The sequence below is a fragment of the Hetaerina americana genome, unplaced genomic scaffold (genome assembly GCF_022747635.1).
Source record: "Hetaerina americana unplaced genomic scaffold, ioHetAmer1.1.p SCAF_14, whole genome shotgun sequence".
Taxonomy (NCBI): domain Eukaryota; kingdom Metazoa; phylum Arthropoda; class Insecta; order Odonata; family Calopterygidae; genus Hetaerina; species Hetaerina americana.
The window spans coordinates 13,440,841-13,460,000 of NW_027286514.1; the positions used below are offsets into that span (position 1 = coordinate 13,440,841).

General features: G+C 35.8%; 1 protein-coding gene across 1 annotated transcript; it reads right to left on the reverse strand.

Annotated features, from left to right (window-relative positions):
* Positions 1–535: 535 nt before the first annotated feature.
* On the reverse strand, positions 536–19,156 carry cbc (crowded by cid). Its single transcript, XM_071583546.1, has 8 exons — positions 18,735–19,156; positions 14,623–14,784; positions 12,706–12,925; positions 9,071–9,241; positions 8,774–8,964; positions 7,300–7,519; positions 4,449–4,542; positions 536–960 (listed from the first exon to the last, which is right to left on the reverse strand). The coding sequence occupies exons 1-8, from the start codon at positions 18,837–18,839 to the stop codon at positions 849–851; spliced, it is 1,275 nt and encodes a 424-aa protein (XP_071439647.1). The 5' UTR covers positions 18,840–19,156; the 3' UTR covers positions 536–848.
* Positions 19,157–19,160: the final 4 nt, after the last annotated feature.

Sequence of the window (19,160 nt, forward strand, 5' to 3'; positions counted from 1 at the left end):
CACTGGATGAAACATCCTGTGGCCACCATCAAGGGCCAAATACACGAAACTTGAGGGGCAATCTGGAAGAATTAAATTGTCCTTTTTAGGTAGAACCTTCTGACAGCGATGGAGAAAGACGGTGCTAATTAGGAAAAATTCATTGGGCCATCATCTTATTCGTTATCACTTCTTACGAAACGTAAAAATATCAGCCAATTTTCGTCTGCGTCTAACTTGATCTTTGGGACCTTGTGGCGGAGGCAAGCAATGTAACATCTTCAGATGATAATACGTATTCCAGAGTCGCATTAAAATTTGAAATCTTTGTTAAAAATTGTTGATGCAAGAACAGTGCGAATAAAGGATCCGGCGCTTAAGGATAACTAATGACGAGTGTCATTTTATGAAAGTACGTGCCTTAAAAATATAACGATATCTCTTGCCAATTTAGAAAGTACGACATAACCTAGATAACGGCATTGGGAATTATTTCACGAATAGTTTCGTTTATAGATACCAACTGTCAATAAATATAACACATTATTTGAAAATCTTTAATCAATGTTACAAGTCACTCATCCTCTCCCCATAATAAAAATTACTTAATTGGTCCCTGACCAATCACTCATTTGTACTCCAATAAAAGTCTAGAGGATGATTTACAACTTGCATTATACGTATGAGTGATGCCATAGGATCATACTCCACAAAAATGATTTTCCATGCACACTAAAAATGCTTGCATGTGGACACCATATCACTTAATTTTCAAAACATATCAGCAATATATTGCTGCTATCTTCATTCATCATTACAGTACTTTAAGTTCACTGAAAATCCGCTGATTAACTTCCAATTGAACAATATCAATGACTATCCATGAACTGAATATCGGATAACAGGAGAAGTGTTTTAGGAAGCGGACGTGGCTGAGGTGAAAGAACAGTCATGAGTTGTCTTTCCATGTCCACATTGGTCCTGGAAGATAATACAGTTCAACATTAGTATCCACTCAAGAATATATAATGATGTCAATTTATTGTCATGATATCGATTTCTCTTCAAACATGGAGTGGGAGCTAATTAGTATTGAACTACTGTGGCAAATCGACAATTTGAGTTATGCCTTTAAAACAGAAGCTCCATTGAATTGGTGATCATTAAAGAGGATGCCATTTCCGATCCATGCAAAGAAAGTAATAAATTAGTACTATTGTGCAATACAAATTTGGAAAATACAATATGCTCCTTTAAGTGAGCACGGAAGTACTTTTGTTAATAAGCTGTGATCCATTTGCTTATGGTAGATGGTCTAGCTAGCACACATATACCTAATTACACTATGTTTGATATTATAGTCCCTTTGGATATTGTTTGACATATTTATACATACCCCTCACATGGAATTACATGATTTGATGAATAATTGTATAATATTAAGTCAGCTTGTAAAGGGTTGCCTATTGAGCAATGGGACCTGGAACTGCTTACAATACAAATCAGTTTTGTTTCAGCAGGATTTACAAGCACAATGGCATACAGAAAAAAAACACAACATACACTCTTTCAAACTAAAACATTTTCATCAAGACCCTTGATTTCAACATCAAACATATATGGTTAATATTTCCTGACTTAAAAAACATCACTTTTGCACATATTTTCCTGAAATTTTGAATAAATTGAATAATTACAGATTTTTAGTGACTAAACTAAAGAATAAGCTAAATGCGAGACTTGATTTGAGGTATGGAATCCTAGGTTAGACAACATTAATCGTACACTATTGTGATTTGGGGCGAAAAGAAGAATCAAACAAATATCATCCTCTATGAAAGTCTGAAAAGTTTCCGACCTTCTAAATGAAGACATCACTCTTCAACTAAAGTTGGGGAATGTCTTTGCACAAGTGCAGGACGGTACTCACCATAATTAATTATAGTCATTTTGGACACTTTAAGTTGCAGTTTTACAATCGTTTGAGTGAGTCTGAGAGTTTTTGTGAAAATAGAAAAAAGTGAGTAATGAGCTGTCAATAAATCATTGTTTTTGAAAAGCAAAATGCCAACAAAAATCAAAGGTGAGTTGGATGCTGTGTACAGGGACTCTGCAGCATCATTTAAGACTGAGAAATTTCGACAGCTGAATTTAAACGTGGCCTTACCAGCTTGATTGATGATGATTGTTCAGGACAGCCAACAATGCAACAGCCACCAATAAAATCGGAAAAGTTCACGAAATGTTACTGGCTGACCATTGAATTAAGGTTAAGGAGGTGCAGAAGCTATAGGCATATTGAAAGAATGCATTTGTCATATATTGACTGAAAAATTGGACATGTATAATCTATCCTCGTCTCAGCTGCTGCTTTGCCCACTTTGGACCGAAAACACATTCGAATGAATATTTCCAATGCCCGGTTTGAGTGGTTTAAGCAAAGAAAGTCATTTTTTGAATGCATTTTTTTGTATCCTAACCTTAAAGTTTGGGTTGAAAGACAAGAGATTTTCATCGGATGAGGAGGTTATCACATACGTAAATGTCTGTTTTTTTTTTTTGGAAAAGCATTGCAACTACTGTTTGGAAGGGTTAAAAAAGGTTGAGCATCACTGGAAAAAGTGTATTGACTTAACAGGAGACTATGTTGCAAAATAAATTTGAAGACAAAATGAGTTCATTTGTTACGTCTGAAACTTTTCATACTACCATAATATGATCAAGGTCACTTCATGCTGCACCCAGAATTCACTTTTATCTCCTTTCCCTCTTCTTCTTAAGAGACCTACACCTAATCCTTTCATAGGATCTTCTTACGAAAACCCTTTTCCCAAGGCATTCAGCTCAATTCACAAATAGCCAAACATCCAAAGTGACTATGAGTGGAATGAAGCTCTTCTGGCAGATAAGTGTAAACAATAACACCAATGCCCAGTTAAATGATCCCTAATTATGGAGTACTTTTTACATATCAGTTAATGAGAGGGATACACTTCCTTTTTTATGATCATATATAATCTCTTTTTTTTTATTTGCAGACAATATGGGTAGTTATTTGAATGAAACTGGCCATGCAAGTTGCAGTAATTAAAAATGGTTACTACTCCTATAATACATAACTAGACATATTATTATTAAGAGCCCAAATAGCAACCAGAGTAGCAGTAATTTGATATTTCATAGGCTATTCATCATTCAAAATAGTAGCTCATGAAATTTGTTTACAAAAAGTACTCAGTCAATAGACATGATTGCTTTTTGTGGCTGTTTGTATTTGTCAATGTGATTCTAAATATATTATGCCATCTGCTACGGAATTTTTTACGCTTAAGTACATGAGATGTGACACGTTATTTGAACCACTTCCAAGGCAGGCAAAGGAAGGTAGGTATGACTGACTATTCCACATCATTTTATGTGGTCGCCTTCTTCTATTCTAAATAAATAACATATGATAAGCTATACAATTGTGTATAAAAATATATCTAGTACACTCACAAAGATGTAGGCTAGCAGTGTTCATGATATGATTGAAATATCTCCATTACAAAATACTTAACTAGTATAATTCACTTTTACCCAGGCTTTTCAAGGGACCATTTCTCCCACCAAATTATTTTTCTGACCACTGCTAGGAAGGTAACTTCAAGGTATCTATCTTAAACTTATGCCAGTCAATCAAGAGATTTCTGTATTCTGTTAAACCCTGAATAGCAAGAGTTAATGCTTAAAAATAAATAACAAGGCCAGTATTTCCAACCAGTTAATATCATTCATAATTTAAGCAATAATGAATTAACTGAAAAGGAGTAATGGAAATAATTAAATTTGGGAAACTGCCACTATCTGTAAAATACTTTGTCATACCTTTGATATTTATTCAATACTCAAAACCTGAGAACTGGAGTCACAGTAAATTTTGTCTTTATCTTCATATTTTTAAAGATCAGAGGATATATGAATAATTTATGATAACAGTAGATTATGTGGCATATTAAAATGGAACTTCCTGAAAAACAGTTAATGGAATTTCTTCTACTACTGCAATAATTACACTCAATCAGCTGTTTGCTGCATAATGGGAGCTTTTTCAATCAGTGATTAATTTCCCATGACATTTTACTCAAGTTCATATTAAAATCATAACATATGATGGATGTCTATAGGCACTTATAGCTCAGTTACTGGCAAACCTATAGCATGACAGCTAGGTACGAGTAGTGAACTACAGTAAACAACTGACCACATTGTGACTTACTCTTGCCTGCAACTTTTAAATTGTAATTCTTTAGTAAAGGTTTAATTTTGTAAGATATTTCTCAACTAAGGCTTTACAGACATCTGATTGCACATTATTGTTTATCATTCTTATCCCTACTCAAACTGACTGCTGACATTTGATGAAAATAATATCGGTAAATTTTACTACACCTATAAAATGATTTGGTTTAGGATTATTCTCAACTTACACACACACAAATCCTGCAACATTACTTTGTATGACATCTTCATCCAGAGAGGCAGCAAAGCTCACTGCCAATAAGTGGTGTAGAAGACTTGTACCTTAAAAATATATTGGATAAGTGAAATTACAAGAGAAACAAAGAAATTACATTTGAAACAGTTAAAATTGACTTTCAATGTTTAATGTGAAGCATATCTCTAAGGATAACAGAAAAAATCAATGAAAAACAAAGAACAAGTAAACAACTGCAGCATTAACCTTTCGGTAGCAAAGTTTAATGGATGGAAAAATCCTAAATTATTTTATTTAGAAACTGAAATGGGTTGAAAAACATGGGCAACGAACATGAGTGTGTAAAACATATTATGTGTGAACAATAACTTTATGTCTGTAAATATTCCTCAGAATTGAACCTATGAATTTTAATGAAACTTAGTATTTTTGTACGTTTTGATTTTGATAACTCCATTGAAATAGGTCTTGCAAAATACTTGTAAACATTCATTGGGGGCCAAAAATGTCTCCAAATGCATCATATACATGTAATCAGAAATCCTTGGTTACCTTCAATTCACTTTGAATCATATAACACTTTTTCCTACGCTATATATTTACTTTTTTAGGGTTTTTCTTTTCCAGTTTTATAATCTTTTCATTTTGAAAGAAGTTCTGTTCATAAAAAAATGGGAAAAAATATGGTATCATAAACTTGAGTTCAATTAAAACATGTTTAAAATTAGGTTAGGCTGGGTTTGAAATGAAAAAAAAAATGTTTGAGTCATAAAAATACACCTTGAGCCAAATTAAAATGTATGCATTCAAAGTAAAATTTTTTATTACCCTTTGGGATTGGTGGAATCTGCTGGGAAGTACCTCTAGTGCATTGAATATTATAAGAGAGACTCTAAAACTCTGCGTTGAACACTTGGTGAAGGTTTCCCATACAAAAAATTTCCCAGGCATAAAATTCAACTTGTTTGACTCTTTGTGACATTTGCAGGCCCTCATCGTGTGGTTTCACAGCAAAATATTTGACTATTCAGTTTACTTGTTTGAAATAATATTTGCTGTGGGGTAAAAAAATTTCACCTAAGAAATAAATTTATTTGATTTTCACAGGGTGGTTGCTATTTCCACACTAAACACTACCTTCGGTCAAGAAAGGAGTTCCTACAGTCCTCCACTTGAAAAGTAGTTTGACTGGTTTCTATGTTTACACATGCTACATCATTATTAAAATTATTTTCCTTTTTGAAAATATGCAAAAACATCTTTTACATTAGCTGCATATCTTATCAGGAATCTACACACCTACTATAAATATCTCAGCATGGTTAAATGAAATCTGGTCAACTTCTGACTACTATATATTAGGCAATCTACCCTTTTAAAATATCTAAATGCTTGGGTATGATTTCCTTCACCAAGACTTTTGATTCAGTAAATCACCATCTTCTACAACTAAACTTTGGCTGTTTGGCATACAAAGGCAATACTAATGAATTGCTTAATTAATACCTAAATACTCAGTCTCAAAGTGTCATGTTGCCAGACAAAAATGTCATGTGCATGTTTCCGATTAAATTTTCCTTGATTGGTGTGCTGCAAGGATCTGCACTGAATCCTGATAATATTCTTGCTATGAATTTATAATATTCCCATTTAAGTGCATTACATACATAATGTTAGAAGGCTAGTTCCATTCTTTTTGCCACTGAATTTGTCGTCATAATGGCTCGTACCAATGATAACTTGGTAACACATGGAAATCACATCATACGTATAATGAATGATTGGTGTCATTTTAATTCCCTTTCGTTAAATATTAAGAAATCTCAACTTCTGTATTTGTCTAAAAGAAGCAAACTCGTTAATATCGATGTTAACATCAACATTCTTCAACTAAATCCTCTGATGCCTTCCATTAAATTCTTTGGGTATTAAACTGGACAACAAACTGTCAGAGGGTGGGCATGTTGATAAATTGAAAATAAAGCTTAGTTATTAATGTTTTCACTATAGAAGTACATACTTGATACACCGTCTTCACTAATATACATTTAACAGCATACTATGATGACTTTTAATTTTTAAATTATTGTATATTACCATTCCTGGGGCTCATCAAGCCACGCCGAAGAAATGTTAAAATTAAAAAAATTGATGCACGTCATGACCTTTGCTTGCCAAAAACCTCCACACCATTCATTCTCTTTTTAAAAAACTGTCATTACTACTTATATAGTGCATTTATATTTTAGTACCATCTGTGCATATTCTCGCCTAATTTGTTATTGTATAAAACTTTCCTCTGATGTACATCAAGTATGATACTAGGCATACAAAGATTTTCTAACAAGGATTATCAGAATTATTGATCTTAAATGTACCATGCACACATACGTTATATAACTTTGATATGTCCAGTATTATTATTATAAAATCCTAATTGCAAGACAAATATGAAATTATCATCACTATTAATCTTAATCAATGCATTAGTTTTCCGGGTGACAAATGTTCTTCTGTTATATTGTATCTGAAGTTCAATTTGTATACCTATTTCAAGCACATAATGTTTTAGGTTCAGCATTCCAGTGATACCATGTATACATTTTGGAATGCTATCATTGGAAAAACCAATGATTATTATTATTATTATTATTATTATTATGAGCACTTGATAATGATGCACAAGCATTGCAACTGATTAAAATAGATATACTCTTCATGGCAAAATGCAAAATTTGTTTCACTGTTACGAAACAGCTCCATTGTGTCAGCTTGACATGCTATTATTCATCATACAATAATTGAAAGTAACTGATAATGTGGATTTTAATTTCAGAACATACCAGGAGTCACTGAAACCAGCTTTGTCATGTTATCCTCAGCTTTCATTCCAAGGGGCATACATGAGTCTGGCAATGAAGGTGCACCAATTTTGCAGATTCTGACATCAGAAAATCGCACATCAAATGAATGTGGGTAGAGCCGCGACCTTAGACCATAAAAATATTCTTTAACCCGGGAATCCCTAGCTTCAGCTCTCGTTGCTTGACTACGTTCCACAACCTGCAGAGAAATCACAAGTACTGGATGTTAGTAGTTCCAGCAATGAATAATTATAGCTGGCGAGTGAGAGCAACTCATCTGCCTCCATGATGATCCATGACACTGCACTGTGATTCATAGAACTAACAATTAAATAAATTCCCTCTTGACTAACTATCATAATCATTTATGGGTCCAAGTAGCCTTAATATATTTTGACTCCTCTGCCCTCATATTTGGTTCAATAGCATTTTTGTCATTTAGCAAGCTTTTGGAGGGTGAATGTTTCATTAAAAAAGTAGTTCAATTCATAGGAAAGAACTAAGAAAATGTTTATGGCAAAGGCACCATCTTGGTCTTATAAAAACAAAATAAAGAATGGAACAATGAAATGTTAATATCCACTAGGTGAGCACCCACCATCAATTACAGACTTTCATAAATATTTTTAGAATAGTCCACATTTATTCTCACTAGTTGAAATAATGCAAGAATTCACATTCAAGTTCACCAAAACAAGCTTGAACGTTTTCAGTAATAATTAGAGAATAACTTGTTTCATGGCTATTGTTTTTAAAGAACCAATAAACAAATTAAATGGAAATATAAATGAAATGACTGAACATAGGTGACAGAATATCTGAATAGAGCATTGAATTTATAGGAAGTTCTTTTCAGATGTTACACACTACAAATGGATACATTTGTGGTGACATTATTTATTCAGAAAGTAAAATCAGAGCAATTACCAATCAGATGTATTCATTGAAAAGCAGTCATTAGTTAGCCAATGCAAAAAAATATTTCATTAAAGTCTAAGCATGCGCCAAATCCAAAAATGTATTGAATCCCCAGATCAATATAAATTAAACTCCAAATCTTGAATTAAATTCTTCCTCCTTCACGTTTAATTTTAAATCCTCATTTCTATTTTGGCAAATAAATGTTTGCATTGAATCCAAATACAACCTTATATTTTTTAAAGTCAAATAATCATTTTGAATTAATTTGTTATCTCTTGATCTTTCACAGCAAATTTATACTTCAAGTAACTAAAAAATATACCCACAGAAAACCCATAGCCTTTCCTTATTCTACTCTTTTTCCAATAAAAAATACTGGAAACTTCATAACCTATTTTTTTTTGGTATGATCCAAGATTATTTCATGGATTCCCTTAATCACAGTTTTGAAGAGTTAAGCATCGCAGGACACCCAGTAGACTCAAGATTTTTGGTATTGAATTTTGTAAGAAAGATTTCATTTAGTGCTCACCCCTCCACTTTTGGGCAGAAATACAACTTTCACAAATGATGGCATATCCCGCACCAACTCATTAAAAAGCCGCTCTTGATCCAAGACTAGAATCACATCTACTTCAAATGCCTGAGCAACATGCGTTAATTGGCGATAGCCATCTCCTTTCACCCATCCACAGGTATTGATGACCACCCCTGAAGCATTGGCTGTTTTAAAAAGAAAAAACAAAGATTTATTCAAAAGGAGATTTTACAAACAGCCTCATATGATTTCATCATTAGACTGCAAAAAATAATGAAGAGGATATATTACCTTTTCGATTACTGCCCATTCTTTCTTGAATGACCTCGGCAAGTCTTGACACCAACATATTGTAAAGAGCAGGGTTGTTGCCGGGAGACTTGTGACCATAATGATAAACCAAAGGAGCTTGTTGGGAAAAACCCTCCTCCACTGTTGCTGGTCTTTCAACTAGAAGTGCTCCTGCAAAAGGAAAATCACCACCACTCATCAAAACTCTTGTCCTAATACACTGGTAAAAAAACATGTGGTTCATTAAGATAGTGAAGATGGCCGCCAGTAGTAGAACACGTGTCTCTCTCACTCCTACGCTTTTCTACTTTTGTCGTTATTTCGCTACTTTCTCCGAGTTTTTCCACACGAATTCTTGTGCATATGTCCTGTGATCATTATCCATGTGAAGATATCCCAGTTCCTCAAGATACTTTCAGTTACAGAAGTTTTTACTTTTCCACCTTCGCATCAAGTGGTTTATCCCCCTGTCGCCTCCGTTTCCCCGTCAGCCTGTCTCCTGGCTCCCGGCGACTCCTCGGACCCTCGCCGACTGCCTCGACGCCACACTCTCGCTGCGGAGTTGTCATCCTGCTTCTCATCCTGCTCTCGGGTGATGTGAACCTTAACCCCGGCCCTCCTTGTGCCCCCCCAGTGCATGTGTACTACCAGAATGTGAGAAGTCTTAGAAACAAACTATCAATTTGTGACTCCCATGCGCATGAACTTGCGCAATTTGATATAATTGCGTTATCCGAAACTTGGCTGTCCCCCTCATTTGCCGATGGTGAATTATCCTTCTCGGTCTCACACAGTGTTTACCGCCGAGATCGTCTGACTAGAGGTGGCGGGGTGCTCCTTGCCATTAATTCCAAGTACCCCTCAAAGCGACGCAAAGACCTCGAAACTGCTTGCGAAATCGTATGGAGTGAAGTCTCTCTACCCCATGGTGCGCATTCCAAAGTTAATAAAATCTTTGTTGGCTGTTTTTACCGTCCCCCAAGCAGTGATATCTCGGTTCTCGAAAACTGTCTTGATTCTGTGTTTAAAACTATTAATCTTGGTCCAATTATTTTAGTTGGTGACTTTAATTTATCCATTCAATGGGACACGCCAACGCATGGTACCCCTCTCAATGGTCACGACGAATTCTTCATTGAACATTTTATAAGTGCTCTACAACTTTCGCAATACTGCACCCAACGCACCCGAAACCTGGCAACCCTGGACCTTCTCCTCTCGTCCGTTCCCCCTGAGGCTCTTACCCCGGGAAGGAATATTTTCAACTCTGACCACGAGTCTCTGGATGCAGTTTTCCGCATTAGAGGTTCCCGGAAACTCCGCGGGGATCCCCCTGCCCACATGAAGCCTTTTCCTGCCTGGTCGAAGGTCCGCTGGGAGGACGTTAATCGCTGCCTCGACCTTCTCCCCTGGGGTGTGCTTACCGCTTTGTCTCCTGAAGAAGGGGTGGACTTCCTTTACCTTGTTATTGAAAGTGTGATAAAAGATTTCGTCCCTCTTGTGAAACCCAAGTCAAAGAAATTCCCGTCGTGGTTTAAGCCGGACACTGTGCACCTTCTGGGTAACAAAAATCGCGCTTGGTACCTGTATAAAAATTTTCTGAACAAGAACACTCGGCGTTCTTTCATCGAATTACGTTGCTTTTCCAAATCTCTCATCCGTCGCGACTACGAAGAATTTACACTAAGGCTATCATCGTCCATCACATCTGACCCAAAAAAATTCTGGTCGTTTGTCAATCGTCGTCGTAATCGCCCGCAGATTCCCGTTGCTGTTTCTTATGGCAATGCTAAAGCTGTGGGACCTGAAAGACCGAACTTATTTCTGAAATTCTTCACGGAATGTCTGACTCCTGCTTTTAACCCTCCCGTCTCTAGCGATCTTTCCCTCACTCCAAGTTGTTGCTACTCTTTACCCCAAATCCAAACCGATTCCCGGGAGGTTTTTAAATTCCTTTGTAAGATCCCCCTCCGTCGCTCCCCTGGCCCCGATGGCATAAGTCCTATATTTGTACGCAACTGCGCTTCCTCCCTCTCTCTTCCCTTAAGCCTCTTATTAAATCGCTGCTTTTCCCTCGGTACTTTCCCCCCCCAATGGAAATCCGCTAATGTTATCCCTATTCTTAAAACTGGAATTAAAAATGAAATATCTAACTATTGCCCTATCTCTTTACTACCTATTCTTTCTTCTGTTTGCGAGAGGATTATTCTCAACAGACTTTATTATTTTACTTCCCCTTTTCTGTCTAGCAACCAACATGGTTTCCTTCCGGGCAGGTCATGCTTGACCAATTTAGCACTTTTTCAACACCACGCTGTTAGTGCGATAACAAGTAAGACTCAATTAGATGCCATCTTCTTGGATTTCTCAAAAGCCTTCGACTCCCTCAATCATAACCTCCTCATTAATAAACTCAGTCAGCGTTTTAACGTTCATGGAAACTTTCTCAAATTACTGACCAGCTTTCTTTCGAATAGAAATCAGCGAGTAATACTATCTGGCGCCTCATCTCCTTGGTCCTCTGTGACATCTGGAGTTCCTCAAGGTAGTATTCTCGGACCATATCTTTTTAATCTGTACATTGATGACTTAGCTTCCCTAGTCCCGACCTCCCTAGCCCACACGTTACTATATGCCGACGACTGCAAAATTTTTAAGGAAATTAATTCCCCCACGGATTGCTACCACCTTCAGGAGGCTTTAAATAAAATTTCAGAATGGTGCAGCACATGGATGCTAAATTTAAACTCAAATAAATGCAATACTCTAGTTCTCTCCCTAAAAAAATCTCCTCTTACCTTTAACTATACAATTAATTCAGTTCCTCTGAATCGTGTTGCTTCTGTCAAGGATCTTGGTGTATTAACTGATCGCAAACTAAATTTCTCAGGTCATATCAAAGCAGTTAAATGCAAAGCCATGTCTCTTCTAGGTCTACTTTACCGCTACACAGAAATAAAAGATGTACAATCTCTAACCGCATATTTCTCAACCATTATCTTACCATTAATTACCTACCTCTCCCCTATATGGTCAATGTCTGCCCTATCTGACCTTAATACCCTTAACACGATAACTAATTTTTTCAGTAAAATTGTCAAGTACAGAGTCCCCCATCTTCGGGACTCGCCCACTGAATCACTTCTTTCCTCGCTCTCGATTTGTAATCTCTCCTCTCTACGTCTAAAATCCGATTTCAAACTCATGCATAACACCCTTAACTCCATTAACGACTGTCCTGAACTAATTTCCCTTATCAATTTCAGAGTTCCCCCCCGAGTTACCCGCGATCACTCTTTATTCCACCAACCCGTTCCCAGATTGTCCCTCACCAAACGGTCCCTTTTCTTCCGTCTCCCCGCTTTACTGAATTCCCTTCCCGAAAGTATTGACCCCCTCTCACTCCCAGCCAACACATTTATAAACCTTTCTCTGACACATCTCTCACACCTCCCTCAATAGTATAGTCTTGTTGATGTTTGTATGTTTGTGTCCTTATATGTTCCTGTTATATGTGTCACTGTAAATTGGCAATCCTGCTGTATGTGCACAATTTTTTTACTAAATAAAATAAATAAATAAATAGTGATATTTTTTAAACACTAAAAGCTACTATTAAATGTTATCAAACATACCTATTGTTCCTGGAACGGATATTTGGCCTTGGCCTACATCCAGGTCAACAAAAACTGGCCTTCTTCCCATTCGGACAGCATAATTGAGGAGCAACCTACACACTGTTGACTTTCCGACATCAGTAGGGCCAACAACCATTGCAATGGGGCCACGCCCACCTTCACCCTCAGCTTTTCGTCGCAATTGTTCCATAGCGGCATGAGCATTTAGGTACATGATCTGCAATAATTTAAAGTAATTGATTAAGTGATCAATATCCATAGCAAAAAGCAGTAGCATGGAATCCCTATCTTAAGGCAATTCAACAGTAATTCATATATAAAACCACTATTTTTTTCAAATGGATTACAGAAGTCATTTACCACCAGATATCTGAACAAAATCATCACAACTGAAATGCGCCCAAAATTCACATATTCAAGGAGATTTCCCGGTTTTCAAAGTGTATGGCCACCTTGTTTTCCAAGGACTCATGTTCCTGATGCATGGAGTACATATGGGTAAACTAATTTTCCTCGAGCATAATATATGTGATTTACAAAAAATGCCTTCTTAGATTGAGCTTGTCTCCTCATGATTCCCATTGAGTTTCATATCTCTTATACCATTTCTGAGGCAGGCAAAAGACTCCACTTATGGGTACAGCTGGGGGGGGGGGGGGGGGAAGGGGGGGGAGTCGAGGGGCAATGACCACCCCCTAAATTAAGAAAATAATTATTACAACAATAATGTATTTCATTCATTTTGATAAATGGTACAACCATATTAAAGAACATGTCAATAATTCAAGATGATGACAAAGCAGGCCTCAAGTTTTTATAAGTTAGAAAACTTACTCCAAAGCAGAAATTTAGTACACCATGTGGGAGTAGAAGAAACTTAAGAGAGAGCAGTAAAAGAACTGATAATAGGAGACAGATAAAGAGGCAGAAATCATTTACCCTACCAAAAAAAATATTAGGCTTATCTCTCTAGTTTAGCCAATCATTCTTGTACCATAGAGTGGTCATTGAGTACCCTGTGGAGAGTAAAGACCTCCATAAGTTTGACGATGACAGGGGAACACCTCAATGGGCTATACATTTTAACCCTGCATGGAAAAATAACACAGATAAAAAGGGAGGAATCTGAGAGGAAAATTTTGAAAAAGTTTTCAATAAGCTCAAGAAAAAATTTTTTGTTACATATTTTATTGATAAGATTTTGATTTCAATTTAACAGAAAACTCATTTTACTTCAATAAAAAAAATATACTAAAGGACTGCTCATTGTAATTTAGCAACCTATACCCTTCAACTGCATGCAAGTTACTACCCCATGTAAATTGTTTCCTTCCTATTCATTCAGACAACAGAAGATTGCAACAGATTTTCTTGAGCATTTGGATTTAGAGGAAAGTAATTTAGAGCACTTATTGCTCAGACACTTCATTCTGAATATACTAGTCAGAGGTACAGACAGAATGTTGACAGATGGTCTTTTCTTTCTCACCTAATGCAAATCCCTGCTTTACCCATAATTTCTATAATGATCTCCTGTTCTAATTTTTCTACTTGTATCACTCTTTGGCATATTAGGATTTCAATTTTCTTCCAGTTGATTTTCAAATTATATTCTAAAGATCTGGGTACATTGAGTTTGAGAATGCCCACAGGTTTTCAGAACTCTACTATGTTAACAAAAATTTCTTGCACACACATTTAAACACTCAAATTCTTAACATTTAAAAAGCCATATTTTCAGTTTGGGCCATTAAAAACCCAATCCATCAGTCTAAGGCAAAAATATTGATTCTAATGATAATAACTTCTTCTTTACCTGGTCTCAAGTTAATTATAAACTTAGGTGATTAATTATGAAGAACTTAGAAAAATCAGATGACACAAATGTATATTCACCTTAAAAATTTGACTTACCATCGGAGTCTCCTTTGCAATGTAGACGACATCTGTCTTTCCTTTGAGCTCAACAGTACAACCTTGCCAAGTAAATACAGCTATTTTTGCTCCAGATGTAAAAACATAAGCTTTCCCTTTGACTAGTTCAGTCCCAAAAACCTCTCCCATGCCACTCTTCAACTGAAAAATGGTCACATTAAATTATTGATGAAATTGAAATATGGCACATTATATACTAGAAAATGTAACATGTTTGAAGAGTTTAATACATGGTGCTTAACTATCTAAAAAGAATATTTTCATTCATTAAATAGTCCTGCATTTCATTTACAGTCCTATGGAAGAAAGAGCTGTTCACATTACGTAAAATATATGTTTTTATGGGGCAATTTTATTTTTGGGCATTTGAACTTCATAATAAAAGTTGTTTATTTCATTCTAAGTTTAAACATTAATAAGTGCAAATCAATATTATAATATAATCTGACTGGCACTTATTTACTTCAATTGGCAAGTTTCATGTATTTGATGACTTGCTACTTCCATGAATCCCAGTCTTTAAACTCATTTAACTATTCTTTGGAGTTTAATCTATTTTATCACACACTTTTTCCATTCATCTCATATTTTTTCAACATTGACCAAGGAATCATGTTTCTGTGGTGGCTGAACCTCATGGTGTAATTCAGTTCAAATATGAACACAGTACAAATTAAACATTTTTTTGTACAATCTATCATTTTAAACACTACAAAAACTATCTACCAGAAATCTATTCCTTTATGACTGGTTTCGTTGTTTGGATTTTAATTGGTTATCAAATTCTTCAACTTTTCAAATGCCAAAGATGAAATATTAGTTGGTTCTTTTCGGAAATGAAAAATAGTAACTTTGTGATTCCACTTTTTCAGTGGAATCACAAAGTTACTATTTTTCATTTCCCATTTGAATAGACTCCATAAAGTTATGCCAGAAACCATCAATCATTGATTCTTTCCATCTTTGGCAAAAAAAACTGCACATATGTAACCTGTTTGTAACACATTACATAAATACAAAAAAAACACCATCATTTAACTAGAGAATATTTAGCATTAAACGTGCATATTAGTTAGAGTGAGACAGCAAAGCTTTGAAGTGTGCAGTAGGAAATAATTACAGGTGGTGTGCTCAACGGAATAATAAAAAGACGCTTGCCTTTTAATTAATTTTACCACATTGCTGCTTACACAAGGCATTTTGAGATAATTTCATTAGAAAATCACCATAGTTCACACCTCAAGAATGTATCCATAACTTAAGGCTAAGATGGAATGTAAACAATTTAAACTTCTTGAAAGGTTCGTATTGAGAGGGGCTCACGAGTAAAAACATTACTGTAGTTGTTTAGGGAAATGGGAAGAATGATTGCATGTTAAAGGTAAATGGGAAAATAATTGACCAAGTAGGCGATTATGCAATCTAAGTAGATAGGCAATGAATGATGGTAATACAAAAAAATTGAACCTCTTTGTCTATGGCAGCAGAAAATGCAGAATATAAATTTAACTGCATGAAGGTAAATTTGAATGTGCTAGGAGAAGCAAGAATGCTGACTAAATGCAGTGGATATTGAGTGGCTGATGAGCAGTACAAAGGGGGAAATAGGGTGATTAATGAGTTTGCCTGAAAGAATGTGGCTTCAATCACCAAAAAAAAAAGATGATTCAGGTATACATGGGAAAAATTCTTCTTCAACAGACTTAATATCATTGGGTATACATCTCTTGACAGAGCAAAAAATCACACAGAGAACACATTGCCGGCCTCGGTGGCAGTAGGGTAATATCCTTGTCTGCCAATCCAAGGGTTGTGGGTTTGATTCCCACCTGTTTGAGTTGTCCTCCATCTAAGGCTTGGGTGTTTGTAATCCTGGCCATTGTTATCAATGTTAATTGTCCGATGTAAAAGCCAAAAAGGGCTGTTTTCGAACCAAGGCTAAATAAAACCACTATGTTGTATGGTGGCATTAAGCCTCATTTATTTCCAAAACGTATTTGTGATTTTAAGTTTGCCGCATCAACCATTGAGGGATCCTAAATCCAAGATTATTTAGGGTGTCAAATATTCACAAGAACATTACTTTTAGTCACTTTCTTCCTATAGATATACTTAATGACACTGTTTCAACTACAGAAATAATTCAAATAAACACGTTTGCACAGGTGTAATACTTTCTATTCTTTATTGCTTCCAAAATCAACTGCTTTTTTTTATGACCCAAATTTATTAATTTATGACCAAAAATCAATTGCTTAAGTACTTATACATCCTGGTCAAGTAAATACTTAGGATCCGATGTAAGATGAGAGGCAAGAAATATTAAAGTTAGATATGGATTGTGGAAGAGAAAAAAACCTTGTTTTGAAATATGGAAAGGAGATATCACTGTCTCAATGAATCATAGTAATGGTCTATAATTATTTGCTTACTGCAAGATAATTATAATGCCAAGTCACAAGAATTCCAATCACTACTTATGGAGAAAAATTCCTGGGTTCCAATCGACCCAGGATTTGATGAAAATTCAGATGAGCAACTGAAAGGTGAAGAAAGGCATTCCAATCATTGGGCTCAGATCATCTTATTTTTTAAAGTAAATTATGCGCCATTGGAGGACAGGGAACTTTATGAGAGTGAAAACAGCCAAGGAGAGACTAGAAAAGAATTGTATATTTTTCTTTAAATCATACTGCTGAAACTGCTAAACATGAGTACACTGAGAAAATACTAAACATCAACAGGAAGCTCATCAAATGAGGTATATACTTTGAGGATAAGACCCTCAACCCCGTTTTCCCCCAATGGTCTGCCAACAGATAAAAAAAACACACAAACACAGTAATTAACCTGAAGGTTGGTTAGGCAAGTGATGGTAGAGTTCACCAGGTACTAAGCGCGACAGCATGTGAAATTCACACATCAGGGTAAGGGGGCTAGTTCCTTTCCCTGTGCCAGTTATGGTTTCACCCTGCTAAGGTGGAGTTGAGGGTGCCCAGAGAGGCTTGCCCGGGAATCGAACCTGAAGTATCCAATTGTTAGCCCAATGCTCTACCCCTAGACTGCCTTGACCAATTGTCAAACTATGAAATTTTAATGTTAACACTGGATCATACGACCATTAGCAGATACATGGTGATAGCCAAGTTAGACAAAGAGGAGAGCAAAATGGCAAAAACAGAGGAGGCAAAAGCATTAATATCACCGTGGAGGAGTTATGTTAAAGCTTCTGAAGAAAGATTATACAAAACAAAAAACAAAGGAGATCATTGAGAAGAGTGAGAATACCTTGTGGGAGAGCTGCACCACAGGTTTAAAAGTATTTTGAAGAGTGATCATGAGAAGAATGAGCACTGAAGCTCAACAGAAGTACCAATGTCTACAGGTGGCAATAGTGGGGGAAAATTGCACTAACTCTCAAGTACAGAGACTTTAGTACCTCGAAAAATTACCCATGCAAATCAGAAGGAAATTGCTTATTGGAGTATTAAGGGCGATTTAGATTGTTTGGGAGAAGGGTGAGAATTTTCCAGAACTATGGAATATTTATCAACTTATGTTTTCACATCATGAATGGTGGCAAAGTAGTGATAATGAGTTACTACTTTGACACTATCATTACACTGCAATTGTCATCTAAATTTATGAGGCTAATGAAGGGTTTTAAAAATTGGCAGTTTATTGCATCTAATGACCATTAGAGTGATATGTTACTTTCACGACAATCTGAGCGCTCTCCAGTTTCATCTTATTTGTCATAGGGAAAATGAAACTTTAGTACATTTTCTCACACATTTAGTACATTTACTGCACACCATGAAGAGGTTAAAAAGGAACCTTGATGACAGTAAAATAAAACTGACAACTAATTTTAACTTCCAAGGAAAAGAACCTAGACCAAAATGTGCTCTCACTGTGCATAAGAATAATGAAAATAAAGTTAGATGCACGATTTCTGTAACTAACATTTACACAATTGACAACAGAAGTCAAAATAGAATCAACTAATATCTACACAAATATAATTCTGCATTAATGCTACTTACTAGGGCGCTTATTAAGAATATAATATATTAACAATTAAAGCAAACCTCCAATGTAACTTCATTCTTTGATTCCACTTCAAATCTCAATTCCGTGTCAGGCTCCAACTTAAACTCTTGAACATTCGAATCTTTGTCTTTTTCTTCAGACATATTTATCACCTTACGTAAATAAGAATACGAAACTACAACAGCAATCGCATACACAAATGGATAAAAACTACGAGCTCTTTTATTAAGTGCTAAGATGAAAATAACTAATTATACACCAACATATCTAACGCAGGATGACGATCATTGTGTATTAAGACATTAATATGGAATATGAGACAGTTGCTCGGCACTGGAATGATTTATTATGCTGTGATTACCAACAGCCTGAACAAATTATGAATTGAATCGTCGTTCACAAAAGCACGATCGAAATCACGTCCTTCTTATATTTTGTTCATTTTGGCTCCATCTCTCGGTGAA

Bases quoted from the DNA above. Each gene is read 5' to 3' on its own strand.
- cbc (XM_071583546.1), bottom strand. From the start codon at position 18,839: ATGTCTGAAGAAAAAGACAAAGATTCGAATGTTCAAGAGTTTAAGTTG. The intron at 14,785-18,734 runs GTTTGCTTTAAT...ACCATTTTTCAG, and splicing joins AGAATGAAGTTACATTGGAG to TTGAAGAGTGGCATGGGAGA. The intron at 961-4,448 runs GTAAGTTGAGAA...ATTATCTTCCAG, and splicing joins GTTGCAGGATTTGTGTGTGT to GACCAATGTGGACATGGAAA.